The sequence below is a fragment of the Sinocyclocheilus grahami genome, unplaced genomic scaffold (genome assembly GCF_001515645.1).
Source record: "Sinocyclocheilus grahami isolate Dianchi unplaced genomic scaffold, SAMN03320097.WGS_v1.1 scaffold534.1, whole genome shotgun sequence".
In the NCBI taxonomy this organism is placed as follows: domain Eukaryota; kingdom Metazoa; phylum Chordata; class Actinopteri; order Cypriniformes; family Cyprinidae; genus Sinocyclocheilus; species Sinocyclocheilus grahami.
Window position 1 is genome coordinate 1,113,154 of NW_015505713.1, and position 16,524 is coordinate 1,129,677.

Sequence of the window (16,524 nt, forward strand, 5' to 3'; positions counted from 1 at the left end):
TTATTATGGCCAGTGACATGACAACTGCGACCTCGTGAACGGACGTCTTTCCCACATAACAATTGTTAAAGCAGGTGCCGAGAAAAGCGGTTTCTCTCACGCTTTCGGTAAGGGGAACAAGCAGAGCTGAAGAGGGAGGGAGAGGATCGAGAAACTGGCAGAGGGAAATAGCAGTTGCATAAACTGTCACAGTGATGAGATCTTTTCATTATGGCTCCAGATACGCAGGGCTGCCGTTAGGCCCTGACAAGGTTTAACGCCCCCATGATTCCCATAGACTGTATGATGATTCCACATGTACAGCTTCTACAAGCGCAAGTATCAAAATGGTCCAGTGCACAATGGTGCATCACACGTATCTGTTAGCCTCATGGCCTCTTGACCCGCAGGCATCGAGGTAAACTGGTGGAGCGAACACGTTTGTGACCCTGGAGCACAAAACCAGTCTTAAGTCGCTGGGGTATATTTGTAGCAATAGCCAAAAATACATTGCATGGGTCAAAATTATTGATTTTTCTTTTATGCCAAAAACCATTAGGATATTAAGTAAAGATCATGTTCCATGGAGATATTTGGTAAATTTCCTACCGTAAATATATCAAAACTTAATTTTTGATTAGTAATAAGGACTTCTTTTGGATAACTTTAAAGGGGTCATATGATGCGATTTCAATTTTTCCTTTCTCTTTGGAGTGTTACAAGCTCTTGGTGCATAAAGAAGATCTGTAAAGTTGCAAAGACTAAAGTCTCAAATCCAAAGAGATATTCTTTATAAAAGTTAAGAGTCAGCCACACCTACCTAAAACGGCTCGTTCTAACACGCCCCCACATGTCTATGTCACGATGTGGGAAGATTTGCATAACGCTGGCCAAATGTTCAGCAAAAAAAGAAGGCATAACTTTTATTCTCACTGTAGTATTGTTGTTGCCGCCGCCATGTTGTGGAGTCGCTGTGTGTTTCATTGTGAAAGCGAAGCTACTTGGTTTGGTCTTCCAAAAGAGGACATGACTAAAAATCAGTGGTTAAGTTGTATTTACAACACTGTTCCAGAACAGTTCAACCCAAATATTCAGATGGGTGCTGCGCATTTTATGAAGGATGGATGAGTACTGTTTCCTGAACCAGTAGCCTAATGCGTATGTGCTCAAAAGGCTGTTTCTATAAAGTTGGGCAGTTCCAACTTTGCAAGGACAGTCTGGCGCTTCTGACTCACAGCCTGTACCATATTTAAATAATTTGCCAATGATGATTCAAACGCGAGTTTTGAGCAGTGTAGTGTAGGCTTGTTGTTTGTTGTTTCTCCGATCACAAATGCAGACATGGTTTTATGTTTACGCGGCACGATGCAACGCAACGCGTAAAAAGACAGTATAAATCATTATAATCAGTAATTATGTCTCCACTGGATGCAACAAATGCCTCGTTTGTAATGGGTTTTATTGGTTTTGTCTCATCTAGTAATGTCCGGATCGCGAACGAATCGTTCTGTTTAACAGGATCTTCTTAGTGAACCGGTCGAACCAGCTCACCAAATCGAACTGAATCGTTTGAAACGGATCACGTCTCCAGTACGCACTAATCCACAAATTACTTAAATTATTCGGTTTATAAACATGCCTGACTACATGGCTTTATTTTCATTTTAATTTTAAATATTTTGCATTTTAAAATCAACTTCTAAATGTCTGTTCAGTAGTCCCTATAACATGACAATTTTAATTTGTGGTGCTTCTAATTAAGTAATAAAAAGCAGTTGCAAATGTTGTACAAAATAAATATCACCACTACTCATCTTTGCACCAATAAAACGTAAAAACACTTTTCTTCTTTTTCTACCAAATTATATGTTATATCTAATTATTATATTAATATTTAACTTGCATTTGGAAAGGTTTCCATGACCTCTCGCGAGATCTCGGCAAAAAGTCTCACGATTTATTTCCAGAACATGATGCAGGCTGGGATACACTATGTCTCGAATAGCACTCCGGAGCGGTATTCGAGATAGTGTGGGTTTAGTGTGTGTTAAGGGCACTGCACTTTGGTATTTTTAAGACCTGGGACAGTCTTGCGCACTTACTTCCTGTTGCGCGCATGCGCTCTTAAGTGGCCAAGACTGCAAGTGTGGGTATTTGGACAAGGGGAGTCTCGTCCTGCTGGGAGACGGCATCACAGTATGTTAAGGGGCGTAACATTTCCACGCTTGAGGTATTCGGCCAATCACAACGCACTGGATAGCTGGCCAATCAGAGCACACCTCGCTTTTCAGAACGATGAGCTTTGTAAAAATCGATGCGTTTCAGAAAGGCGGGGCATAGAGGATAAACAATAATGTACAGTATGTGGAAAATAATGTTTTTTTTTAACCTTAAACCGCATAAACACATTGCATTACACCAAATACACAACATAATGTTCTTTTTAGCAGCGTCATATGACCCCTTTAAAGGCGATTATCTCAATATTTGGATTTTTTTGCTCCCTCAGATTCCAGATATTCAAATAGTTGTATCTCGACCAAATATTGTCCTATCCTAACAAACCATACACCATAAATCTCAATTTTGAAAGATTGACACATCTGGTGAGTGGTTTTGTGGTCCAGGGTCACATTTCACAATGCCTCAGAAAATGGATCGTCCTTTACACCCACACCGTTCTTTCAGTCCAATAACCAAATGCTTTTTTTTGCTGTTCATCAACCTTTTCATTGCTGTTGTTATAGCCTATGTGTGGGCTCAAGTCTTGTGTGTAATTTGGTAATATTTTGATAAGACCTCTTTTAGAAAACGAGACCTGTAATCTTTTTAATACATTTAAAGGGATAGTCCACCTGTCACGTTCCAAACCTGTATGACTTCTTTTCTTCTGTTGAACATAAAAGAAGATATTCTGAAGAATTTTGGTAAGCAAACAGTTTCGGTACCCACCACTGATCTATAATAGAGAATTATATATACAGTGGGTACGGAAAGTATTCAGACCCCCTTAAATTTTTCACTCTTTGTTGTATTGCAGCCATTTGCTAAAATCATTTAAGTTAATTTTTTTTCCTCATTAATGTACACACAGCACCCCATATTGACAGAAAAACACAGAATTCTTGACATTTTTGCAGATTTATTAAAAAAGAAAAACTGAAATATCACATGGCCCTAAGTATTCAGACCCTTTGCTGTGACACTCATATATTTAACTCAGGTGCTGTCCACTCACAATTTAGACTTTTTTTTCACAGAATTGTGAGATATAAATTCGCAATTGCGAGTTATGAAGTCAGAATTGCGAGATATATATACATTATATTTTTCTCGCAATTGCGAGTTTATATCTCGCAATTCTGACTTTATAACACGCAATTGCAAATTAAAGTCCAATTTTGAGGGAAGGAAAAAGACTGATTTGTTCTCAGAATTGCGAGTTTATATCTCACAATTATGACTTTTTAACTCACAATTGCGAGTTTATATCACGTAAGATCTGATTGCAAAATAATTGATTCTTTGATTCTGACATGAATTCAATTGAGGGTTGACTCCCAAGATTCAGACTCTGCAGAAGACTTATTCTCAACACCAACACTAATGGTATGGAAGCCCGTTTCCGCCACTGAATAAAAAATAAAAAAAGGTTATAGTGACTTTCTCACAATTTAGACTTTTTTTTCACAGAATTGTGAGATATAAATTCGCAATTGCGAGTTATGAAGTCAGAATTGCGAGATATATATATATATTATATTTTTCTCGCAATTGCGAGTTTATATCTCGCAATTCTGACTTTATAACACGCAATTGCAAATTAAAGTCCAATTTTGAGGGAAGGAAAAAGACTGATTTGTTCTCAGAATTGCGAGTTTATATCTCACAATTATGACTTTTTAGGCCCAATTTTCCAAACCATTCATACAGTTCTCGAAACAAATACACGTTTCTCAAAACTTTTAACACATTTCACCTGTTTGCACACACATTCCAATTTGCTCAGTATTTTCTGCCAAACTCTACACAAAAACACCATCATCACTATTTCATTTTGTTCTGAAAGGCGAAGCAAATAAATGTCTGTATTAGATGCAAGCTGACTTTTGCAGTTATGACTCGGGAAATGCTTTACGGTACTATGTTTTGCATAGCCACTGGGGTACATGGAAAGGACAAACCTGCCCATTTGTTACAGAAAAAAGCTTTATTATTCAACCTAAGCGTTATAAATAATAAATCATGATAAATAATTGAACGCTCACGTGACCTTTTACTAGGCAGACGTGGAGTCAGTTTTTCAAAATTCAGTTGAACAGCTATTTAGCATGTGGTAAAGCTTTCTGTTATTACAAACCACAATGATGATTAAAAAGCAGGCAAACCTTTTTTTCTAAATTTAGAAAAATTTCTCTGCACAGAAAATGGATGCTCTTTCATTGAAATAGAATAGAATTCTCCGGGCATTTGAAGCAATCTAACACCTCCAAAGAGCAGCATCGGGCAGCAGGCTGCCAGTCATCCACACAGCTAGGTCAAACCAGAACAAACTGCTTTATTTGTGGGGAAGACCTCTGCCAATACCAATGAGCTTATATGCGTCGAACATGGGCAAGTCCACCCATAGCTTTGATTCATTTTGGACTTATTTTGTGATGATGGATCAGGTGGAGGTTTATCCTTTAGTAGATTCCTTTTATAATAGACTTGTTACACATCACAACACATTTATTACAGTCTCATAAACCACTCCAACTGCCATTCTAATATTCGTCAGAAGTAGAATAGAATGTATTGAGAGAAACACAATTAGAAAACCGTAAAACCATTGAACGCTAACATAACATAAGGTACGAGATTTTTTTCAGTCAAAAGTTCCACTGCAATTTATAATCTTATTGCTTCGTTTTTCAAACACAAGAGTTAAACAAAGCCATAACAGTGTCGACAAGGTCTTATCTATAAAGAATATTAAAACAGATATACACATCCATTGTGCTCTTTTCTGTCTTAGATGGGTTTACCCCCACTTTATCCATTGTACCCATTGCAATGCTCAAGTCATTCAGGTCAGGAAAATATTTGAACATTTCATCTAAACTTCTAAACGGAGAACAGCAGGAAACAATCATTGACAAAACATCATATATAAAGTTAGAGCCAAATGTGAAATACCGTGAGAAAAACATATTCTGCCACAAATAGCTCATAAAAGCTTTAAAAAGTGTCAAGCTTTCCAGACTAGTCGTCTGCGATGGTGGGTATTTTACATTTGGCTCCTTATATTTAAGGCTTATTCTTTGACGTGAGATAATCCGGCTTGATTATGAAATGATAGATCATGCAATAGATGAAAAAAACAAGAACAAAACCTGAGTCGGTTCATCCAAAAATTTGTTACATTTCCATAAATGCACAGTGCCCATTTCTTGAGGTCTAAAGACCACAGTAACTAATCTCTCAATGTGTTATTATGTACCACAATAACCGATCCACTGATGAAAAAACAAAACAAAAAACAAATGGCTAACTCAGGTTATAGCCATTGGCTTCTTTAGAAACATTAGTTACCATGGATTATCAGTGAACACTGACATTGCATTCTGATAATTAGATTGATATTCTATTTTAAGATATACATAATATAGGCAAGCCCTCAAAACAAGTTATTAGGCTAATATAAAAGAGATATACTGAATAGTCGTTAAACAGTGTTGAGTATTGTTATATTATCTGCAATTAGATGTTGAAAATGAATTCTCCTTTCATGCTGTTTGTGGTAAAACATGCCAGATTGTGCAGAGGATTAGCATTAATCTAATATTTTATCCATATATAAATTGCTATAAGTATAGATTGTCTCTTTTACTTAATTTCAATTTCAGAGGAGGTAAATGGGCAAAACGTGTATACATATAGTTCATTTTAAACTCAAGCCTGTGAACCTCTCCGAATTCATTTTTCTCAGTTTGGGAGGCAGATGACCATCCATTCGTCCTCCGATTCCGACTCCACCCACCCCGACCCCTCCAGCCAACCTTTGCAGTTTTGGCGGCAGGTCTGTCACCGATTGGCTGATGGGTTCAGCCCCGCCCACCAAGCCCAGCTTGGGAGCCAGTCTGTCCTCATTGGGGCTCCGCCCAGCACTGATTGGCTGAAGCCTCTCTTCTGCCACGCCCGGAGCCGAGCTGATTCGCTGGAGTTTGACGGGCAGGTCACCCAGTCTGTAGGTGATCTCCGAACTCATGCGCAGAAGCTTGCGGGGCATTCCATCCCGGATGGGGGCCTCCCGTCCCGTAAGCTTCTGAAGTTTGGCAGGCAGTTTGGTAGTTGGCATGGGGGTTGCTATATTGATGGAGCCAGTTTCTGCATCGCTTTGAAGTTCCAGACCTTCAAGAGTGCCGCTGCCCTCCGTCACCCCACCTGCACTGTGGCACAGAGAGGGCGCCGTCAGAGGCGAGGACAGGAGCAAACTCTCCTCTTGTTCTTTAACGCTGTGCGGAGGTGTGGGAACCTCAAAAGTGCCATGAAACTGCGAATAGTCGACCTTGAAGAAACCCTCCTCCAGAGAAATTACTGGGAAGAATCGGTGACCCCACAAAACCTCGTCCTCCGTGTATGAAGTACGAGCCTGGCATGTCATACCTAGGATAATACAAGAAACAAATGAATGTAATGAATGAAACAAAGTGCGAGCGAAGACGACGGTGCGGCTTATTAATAAGAATCTACATCAAGTTCTGTGCAACAACAAATCTGTTTCAGGAGTGTACTGTGCAACAATGGTTCGATGACTAAAACTAATAGATGCATTACTGACAGGGTGTGCGTACACACACACACACACACACACACACACACACAAGCGCATTTACTGTTGAGCAACACCCACGGGAACGTCTGTTCACGGTCCATTTGGTTGCATGAAAACAAGAGCTTTATCTGAGGGAAATTCATTAGATCTGTGTATCACCCACACCAGCGAACATCCCTCCTTAATTAAAGCGTGCAAAGCCTTCACTATAAAGAGCTCATTTTATGAACCCCCTAACAAGCGAACAGATTTGCAACATGGCGTTCTACATCAGTCAATAGCAAGGAATCTGAGATAAGACAATTGCCGACTGAAAAGCAAGAGTACTCTTGATGACACAAGAAGGGCGCATTTTTCTTCCATCTGCAATTGCAAAGACAGTCCCTTGAAAAACCAGCATCCGTATCTCCATGTCTCCATGCAGGAGTGTGGTTCTTTGTCTACCTCTGTGCCTCAGTGCAGTAGGGGCCAGAGGAGAGGAGATTTGAGATGTTTGCAGGAGAGATACTGCTGAGGACTTTGTTCTATACAGGGATTTGAGCAGCTGGATGAATGTGTTTAGAAAGCATTGGGACCGCTGTGCCGTTCTCCTGACAGAAAGAAGCAGACGCGGTCTAAAAAGAGACGGTTGCCGAGTGCACATTATAATAAACCTCAGACCTAAATATAAAAACCCAGCAAGACAAAACATACATTATACATTTTTGAAACTCAAGATCGTTCTTTTTTTCTCACGTCGCCGCCTACGACCATCGCACTCCTACACACTCTCACACACACACACACACACACACAAACACAGGCATGGTTATCCTCCCTTACTACAGTAAAAAATCCCTGCTTTCCGAGCTGACAAATCCTGGGCTTAGCAGTATAAAATAATATTATTCATCTTATGAAATATTTAACAGGCTTTCAGCTGTTTGCTGGGAGAGGGGAAGGTAAGGTCTCTGCCGGAGTTGAAATCCGGTCTGGCTCGCCACGATTTCAGCTTACATAATCATTCCATATTCTTCCATTACGACAAATTCCATTTCTGCGTTTGGGAGGAACGTTTGCGCAACATTAGCTTCCACCAGAAAAAAATGGTACTGCTACACTCCAACATCTGACAGTTATGAGAACAATTTATATTTCCAAGAGGGATAATCTGTTTCTATGGTGACCGTCATCAAGTGTTCGGTTACATTGCCACAGAGGTGCTCTGCCTGACCTGTTTCTGTCATCTATGTCTTTCTCTCTTTCACTCGCTCCCTCTCCATCATTTTCCCCTACTCGCTCCACATTCCCTCCTGTCCATTTTAGTGTCTCTTCCTAACACACCTATAGCACTAACCATCATTATCATCACGACTCCCTCTCGGTCCCTATCTCACACTCTCCCTTTCTCTCTTGTTGTCTCTCTCTCTGTGGTGTGAGATAACAGTAAACTCTACTATCGGGCTGCTCTGAACGGTAATTGACCATGCAGCTGGGCCCAATTCTCTCCTGTTTCTCGCTGACACACAGTGTGTGGTCTTGAGGGGATGAAGCAGTGCCTCCCTTTTGATTTGCTGAGGCCCCTTGGGATGGTTGCGCCAAGCTGCCCTGTTTACTCGCACTGCTGAAAGCACAAGAAATAAAACTGGAATTCTCAAACCACAGGACAAGAACTAAAAATAAAAAGTCAATGAATAATGCCAATACATTTTTCCTCCAAGCATAAATGGTTAATATTCAGTGCTACTCAGTATGTACTAAGACAACTCAATCTGTCTCAGCATTATTTGAGACACTGTTATAGTTTTTTAAATAGTTTGAATTATTTTTTATTTTTTATATGATTCCTTTTCATTTTAATTTTAGTTAACGTTTTGGTAAATTTGTTGTTTTTGTAATTTGTATTAGATTTTTTAAAGTATGTCTTTATAGTTTTAATTCCATTTTTTGGGTTTTAGTTATTTTAGTACATAAAGTTAAAGGGGTCATATGATCCGATTTCAATTTTTCCTTTCTCTTTGGAGTGTTACAAGCCCTTGGTGCATAAAGAAGGTCTGTAAAGTTGCAAAGACTAAAGTCTCAAATCCAGAGATATTCTTTATAAAAGTTAAGAGTCAACCCCACCCTCCTAAAATGGCTCGTTCCAACACGCCCCCACATGTCTACATCACAATTTGGGAAGATTTGCATAACACTGCCCAAATGTTGACGCAAAAAAAGAAGCCGTAATTTTTATTCTCTCTATAGTATTGTTGTTGCCGCCGCCGCCATGTTGTGAAGGCGCTGTGTGTTTCATTGTGAAAGCGAAACTACTTTGTTTGGCCTTCCAAAACAGGACGATATCCGCTTCGTCATGCCTGGAGCTGATCCGTGCTGGTCGCTGACGAAATACATCAACTTTGCGCTGTGGATCGCCGGATCGGCTTTCACCGTGGACGAAGCGGAGTCCAGCCCGGGGTCGTCACATGTGGTTGCCGCAAGCCCGCTGGACGCTCCTTCATCGAATCCGCCAGCTGCGCCGTTCTCAAGCCCGCCTGCCTCTGCTCACTCAAGCCGGCCTCCACTCACTCTAGGCCTCCGGCCTCCGCTCACTCAAGGCTGCGGTGTGTGACGCTGTTTCGTTGTGAAAGCAAAACTACTTTGTTTGGCCTTCCAAAAGAGGACACGACCCATAAAGTTTGAAACTGAAAATGGGAGAAAGAACACTTTAAGATGTAATCTGCATGACGAGGAACATGGATTCGAAGCTCTCAACACTGCAAAAAAATCATATAATTTTTTTTACCAAAAATTTCCAAATGCCCTTAAAACAAAGATTTATTTGAGAATTTAAATTTGTGTAAGGTATTCCGACTTCAGGGAATGTATTTTGAATATATTTTACTTAGATAAATAACCCTGATCTATAAGTGATATTTTAACAAATGAGTTTTTGACATGAGACTTTTTCCAAGCAGTGACAGTTATTCTACCAGAACATTCTTGATTTAGGAAATTTGTAAAAATGGGCCAATTACTTTAGAAACATACTCTTCACATAATGCCACTCTTGAAACAAGCATATGTATAATTAAAAAAAATCGTAAAGCCAAGATTTTAAAAATGCTAATGGCATGAATAAATGACTTGTTGAGAATTCTTGAAACTAAGTATGTAGCCACTAAAACAATTAATGGATCATAACAATGAAACACTTGATAGAAATACTTAAAAATTAGGTCAAATGCAGTTTTATGTTGTGGCCTTGTATCACATTACAAATCTAGTTTTACAGTCTTAATTCACCATGTTATTACCAGCATTTCTGCAGCTCAGCTGGTTAATACATACTGTTAATAATGCTGAGGTCAAACGTTTGATGTCTACTGATAAAATATGTCTCTTAAATGCATTTAGGTTGAATTAGTAAACATAATATAATTGGTTTTAGAATGTCAAGGGTCAGACAAAAGTGCAAGTGCGTTTGTTTATTTTTTCAAGATAATATAATCTCAAGGTTATTACATCTGAATATGCAAACTACAAACGATTGAAGAACAAACACTCTAATTTAATGCAGTCTTCACTCAAATTGCTTAATATTCAAAACCATTAATATTCCTTATGGCTAGATTTATGTTAGTTTCAAGTAATTTTTTTCTTAACACATTCTGTTTTTGCTTAGTATCAGTATCAGTAAAATATTTTTGCTATATTTAAGAGACGCATTTTTGCAGTGTAATGTGAAAAGCTGTAAATAATTTGACAGATGTGAATGCTGGCACAGCTGTCATGTTTATCTCTGAGGGCAATAGATGGCTCTGGGCTGTTCCTCTTGAGAACCTTGGCCTTGCAGCCACTGCCTCTCTGCTTGAAGGAAATTCATGTGTTAATATCTAAATCTTCCTCCTGCCACATTGAGAGAATCATATAGAGAAGACTGGGATTATTTGTCACACTTGTTACTCCAGAGTCCGTTTCTGTATACGAACACCCACCTTACATTTTCAGCTACAAAAAAGCTATTTCCACCGTGATTGTCCAGGAAGAAAGATATAGTTCACTGAACATACCTTTAGTGACAAGATGCTCTAATAACAGTGCTGGGGTAAAACAATGTGTAAAAACTGTTCCTTCTGTAGGTCTATAACAGCTTGTCGTTGAGGGAGTATGCTCGAAGACACATCTTTGTATCCCTAAAAGGTTCATTGTAGTAACGTAATCGCATATTTTACTACTCATATGCAGCTTTTAGGGGTAGATAAGTTACAAAGTTGTCCTTTTAAGGGCACTGCATCAGTGACAAGCTGTTGTAGCCTACCTCTTAAGGTACAATTTTTGTCAATTTTTTCTGACAGTGTGGGTTGTTATCGCAATTTGTTCCTGCCATTTAAAAGCCTATCACTGTCTATTTAATGGCTCTTCAGCTAAATTTAAAAAGTACAACAATTCGTGAAACATCAAAAATATAACAGGTAACACCATTCAAACTATCAAGCCATTGTTTTTTGTCCTTTTACAGAAATGCAGCTATTACAAAAATGTGAAATATTGTAATTTTAGTTTGAAAGACAAAAAGTTTTTCTGTAAAGTCATCACAAAAAATGACTTTAATTTAAAGGAATAGTTCACCCAAAAATGAACATTTCCCAAATAAATGTACTAACTATCTGGCCATCCAAAATGTACATTATTTTGTTTCTTCATCAGAACAGATTTGGAGAATAAACTGATGAATAAATTGATGAATTTGTTTCTTCATCGGAACAGATATGGAGCAATTTAGCATTACATCACTTGTGCACCAATGGATACTCTGCAGTGAATGGGTGCCGTCAGAATGAGGGTCCAAACAGATGATAAAAACACCACAATAATCCACAAGTAATTCACACAACACCAATCTATCAATTATTACCTTGTGAAGTGAAAAGCTGTGTGTTTGTAAAAAACAAATCAATCTGAGGTGTTTTAACTTTAAACCATTACTTTTGGCCAACACACGATTCCATTATCCATAATAATCTTATTCCTTATAAAAAAAACACTGTATTCTCACAAAATCCACCAACATATTTGTTTACAACTGTTTTCACTTATAAATAGTGCTCAATCTGTGCATATTTCTCTTCTGATTCAGACAAGAAAATCTCACTGGAGAAAGCAATATTATGAATAGAGGACTTGCAGCTTTTCACGTCACAAGATGGTAACTGATGGACTAGAGTCATGTGGATTACTGAATGAGAGTATTGTGGATACTCTCATGCTGACGGCACCCATTCACTACAGAGGATCTATTAGTGAGCAAGTGATGTAATGCTAAATTTCTCCATATCTGTTCCAATGAAGAAACAAACTCATCAATTTATCAAAGCAACATACAAAAACAATTAGCTTACTGAGATGTAGCCCTTGTGACAACTAGCCCCGGTATCCGCTATGTGAAACATGAGCTTTCATATACAGAGACGTGTCCAAACAAAGACTTTAATCCTGAAGATTAGAACTGAAGGACACAAGAACACTCACACACATACAGAATGTATTTGTGCTGTATTCTCACATGCACATGTCATAAACCTAGCTATAATTACAGGACATAGCCTAATTAAAAATGTCTAATGAATTATTTGATAAGTAGTAATTAGTATTTGATTTGTGAGGCTGATAAACACAAGTTTCGTCTCCATACTTCATACAGCCGGTGAGACTTTACTGTATGGAGACCGCTTAAGAAGGGGCCGATTTAGTTGCTATGGAAACTGATTCACAATGGGGAGAACAGAGTGCTGACTAACTGTACATAATTCTGCTTTTTTTTCTTTTCTTTTCTTATATTTTTTCCCCCACAAATCCCTTCACTTTATGTAGGCAGAATATTTAGATGTGAATAAAGAAGCCCGGACGGCATATATGATTTTCTTGATTATGTTAATTCAATCAAACCATGGAAGCATATTCAGTCTAATTGCATATGTACATATACAACATGTGTGCTGCAGAGATTTTCCGCTGTTGCTTGTTCGAATGCTGTTTCTTACTGTAAGTGCGTGCTGTCTTGTATATGTATGGATCGATGTGTTTGACACTGCAGGCTGAGAAAGTAAAGGTGAGCTGTGATTTGATTGACAGGTGGCTTAATCTCTAAGCATGCCAGACTATGGAACCATGAGGCAGAGAGCAAAATGAAAGACTAACTTTGTATATCATCTCTTACATAACACGTCTCTCTCTTTTTCCATCTTTGCTGCAGTAGACACCGACATTCATTCTTTTATATCATTAAAACCCGATTTGCACCAGCAAACTTGCTTCTGCAGACTGACTCACACACACACACACACACACACACTGAACCTCACATCTGTAGCACATCACCCAAACACCTTAACCCTGTGCACATATTCTACAATTGCGGGGGGGAAAACACACACACACACACACACACATAAGAAAGACATTAAACTTGGCTGCATGCACTGGTTTGTAAATAATGTGTATGATTCAGTCAAAAGAAACATTTGCGTAATATTTCAAAAAAATGTTGCACATATTAAAGATGTATAGTGTGGAAATGTTCTGTAAACATTCAGTGAATCAAATGTCAGCATTCCGATACAGGTTTCTGCCAATTTTTTGACATCTGAGCATATTATTAAAACTCACCGGTGGTCTCCACGATCCCTTCTAAGATAACCACAATCTCAAATTGCTCTGTTTGCATGGACCTTTGCGAGAGGTCGTAAAATGGGCTCTTGGAGTCGATCACATGGCAGATCGTCAGAGGGGACACTAAGAAAAGCTGGTCGGCTCCAGTACTGAAACCAACGTCCAGCTCAAGTTGATCCAGAGGCAAAAACTCGCCTTCAGGAGTCTGGCGGGACTGCAGGGAAAGATAAAGAGAACTACTTAGAACAAAACAGGGAGATGATGGAGTGTGAGCAAGAGAGAAAGACTGGGTCTAATGCGTGATGCAAAAAGGACTGTTGCATCCAAATCGCATAGAGCGGATCAATAGCCTACTTTGTCCACTGTAGGTGAACAAATCAAATTACAGGTCTCATTTCTCATTTGTCTCAGCTTGAGGTAATGCTTGTATTAGGTTAAAGAATGAACCTTAGCTTGAACCCTTCAAATATTTAGTGATATGCATTTCTTCTATATTCACACGTTTAGATTGAAATTCACTGATGCATATTTCTAACCTGCACATAACGTGCCATATGTTCCCTTTTCTTTTTCTCTTTCTCTCTTTTTAATGGGTTCCAGTCGTATACTCACTTTGAGTAGTTTGCAGCGTATTTGCGCGGAGACCATATGGCTGTTCCGCAGGTTGCCCACTCGGAACATCAGGGTCAGTTTGCCGTCACGCATGGAGATAGCTGCGTGCTCGCTGAACATCAGCGTCTCTGCGCGTTTCTTCGGTTGGGACATCTTGATGAACATGCAACCGATCAGAAAAGCGTCCACTATAGAGCCTAGGATTGACTGGAAGAGGAAGAGAATGATGCCTTCCGGACACTTGTCTGTAATGTAGCGGTAACCGTATCCGATAGTGGCCTCAGTTTCGATGAAGAACAGAAAAGCGGAGGGAAAGTTGTGCACGTTGGCCACGCACGGTGTGTACTTGTCATCGTGGATCTGGTTCAGGTCTCCGCGTATAAAGGCAATGACCCACCACATAGAAGCCATGAAGAGCCACGCCACCGTGTAGGTAAGGATGAAGATGAATAGATTCCAGCGCCATTTGAGGTCCACGAGCGTGGTGAACAGGTCCGACAGGTACCGGCTGGTTTCTCCTCCCAGGTTCCCGTGCTGGACGTTACAGCGGCCGTTCTTGTCCACAAAGCGCTGACGTTTCTTTTTCTTCTCGGGGGCCGCCTGGTTGAACCCGCCGCCGCTGGACGAAGTGGTCACCACTTGATAATCATCCCCAAATTTTTTCCGCAACGCAGACATCCTTCACGGTTAAAGTTGTTCCAGATATAGGCTGCGAGAATGCTTTGCGTGCTTGTTCCTGACAAACTGTTCTCGGCTTTCTTCACACCTCAGATACACCAGTCTCCCGCATTTCTGGGCGGATGATTCCAAAAAAGTTATTTTTAGGGCTTACCTCAGGAGTTTGTCAATAGCAGCGCGTCGGTCTTGGGATGGAGCGATGCAGATCTCCTTGTCTTCTCCAAATCCGCACATCTAAAAAAAGACTCAATAACACAAAGCTGTAAAATGTGGAGAAAAATGGATGCGAGTCATTTGTAATCTCAGATTGGCTTGGCGCAGTCTAGCACTTGTGCGTTGGCACCCTCCTCCACCTCCACCTTCATCCACTCCTGTTTCCCCAGGTGTATCGCACCAATTTGATAAGATGGTAGTTGGTAGACGCCCTAAGGATCCTGTCCAAGTTTTAACTCACCGCCTCTGCTGATCCTCGCGGCTGGCAAGCTTTGTTATCTGATTCTGTTCGTCTTCTCACTGTTCTCGGTTCCTGCGCACTGCGCGCCTCCAGCTCTCAAACTCCATCTCCAGCCCCGACAAATAAGAGAAACTTCTCCGAGAGGGTGGTGGTGGAGATGGGAGGTGGGGGGAGGGATGACCACGTGTTCTTGTGTTGGATACATATTTTTTTGCTGCGTTTGTAATATGCTTCTCTGAACAGTGCTGCATAGAACGTAATCTCTGCAAGATCTGTTTGTTTACAGGCAATATGCAGGATGCGAATTAGAGGGGGGTTGGGGGGGGGGGGGGTCTAATTAAGGCTTATTAATTAATGTCCCCCAGTGGAACTCAAAATATAAATTTAAATATCAATTGAATCACAAGTTTCGAATTTGAATTAGCCTAATAGTTAAAAAACGTGCTTTCAAATACAATTTGCATTGGTGTGAGGAAAGAAAACCATAGCAACAGCATCTGCTGGAGCACTTTTGTATAATGACAAATCTACATATCACAAAAAATTGCTTTTTTTTTAGTCTAGTGGTGCCAGTTCGCGAGACGAACCTATAAATCTTCAAAATAAAGGTTCCAAAAGGGGTTTTGGTTACACTTTATTTTAAGCAGAGGCGGACAAAGTACTCAGTTCCATTACTTGAGTGAAAGTACAGATACTGCTGGTCAAATATTACTCCATTACAAGTAAAAGTCGGAAAGACAGATTTTTACTTAAGTAAAAGTACCGAAGTACTTGCTTTTAAAAGTACTTAAGTACCAAAAGTAAATTTCCTACACTGTTTTATTGTTGTACGTAATACTTGCAATACTTTTAAAGCAACATAGAATACATTACACCTACTGAATACACTGACTAGCTTGTAATATCTTTGGAATAAAGCGCTTTTAGAATGTTAAAAACCTATGGGGAAAAATCTATTATTTTATATAATATAAAAAATATTTTTATAAAAAAATTTAACACTCCTACCCACCCCCACAAAAGCAGGATGGTAGTGATCTCACACAGCTCTGACAGTGTGTGCACACATCTATGTGTAGCCATTCATCCACATTTGAACAGAGTGGACAGCGAAATCCTGTAAATACAGAGCGATGAGGAAGAAACTAAATCAAACCTGCTTCAAAACCCAGCAACACAACTGTAGCTGTACAACTTTTACAACAGCAACACTGCTTTAACAAAAAAGCAAAACAGCAAGACGTATTTGACATCAAAACACATTTTTATGCTCTCGCGGTACTTTGATGTCACACACATTATGGTCTGTGCAGTGCTGCTTCAAGTCCAACACCTATTGTGTTTTATTAGGAGA

At 39.6% G+C, this 16,524-nt stretch overlaps 1 protein-coding gene across 1 annotated transcript; it reads right to left on the reverse strand.

The window, feature by feature from the left end:
* Positions 1–4,656: 4,656 nt before the first annotated feature.
* Positions 4,657–15,286, reverse strand: LOC107555453 (G protein-activated inward rectifier potassium channel 1-like). Its single transcript, XM_016238269.1, has 3 exons — positions 14,039–15,286; positions 13,424–13,640; positions 4,657–6,627 (listed from the first exon to the last, which is right to left on the reverse strand). Exons 1-3 carry the CDS (start codon positions 14,714–14,716, stop codon positions 5,903–5,905), a joined length of 1,620 nt encoding a protein of 539 aa, XP_016093755.1. The 5' UTR covers positions 14,717–15,286; the 3' UTR covers positions 4,657–5,902.
* Positions 15,287–16,524: the final 1,238 nt, after the last annotated feature.

What these genes read in the sequence shown, in the direction of transcription:
- LOC107555453 (XM_016238269.1), bottom strand. Translation starts at nt 14,716, where the DNA reads ATGTCTGCGTTGCGGAAAAAATTTGGGGATGATTATCAAGTGGTGACC. An exon ending in TACGCTGCAAACTACTCAAA is followed by an intron (nt 13,641 to 14,038) that starts GTGAGTATACGA and finishes CTTTCCCTGCAG; the next exon opens with TCCCGCCAGACTCCTGAAGG. An exon ending in AGGGATCGTGGAGACCACCG is followed by an intron (nt 6,628 to 13,423) that starts GTGAGTTTTAAT and finishes GTATTATCCTAG; the next exon opens with GTATGACATGCCAGGCTCGT.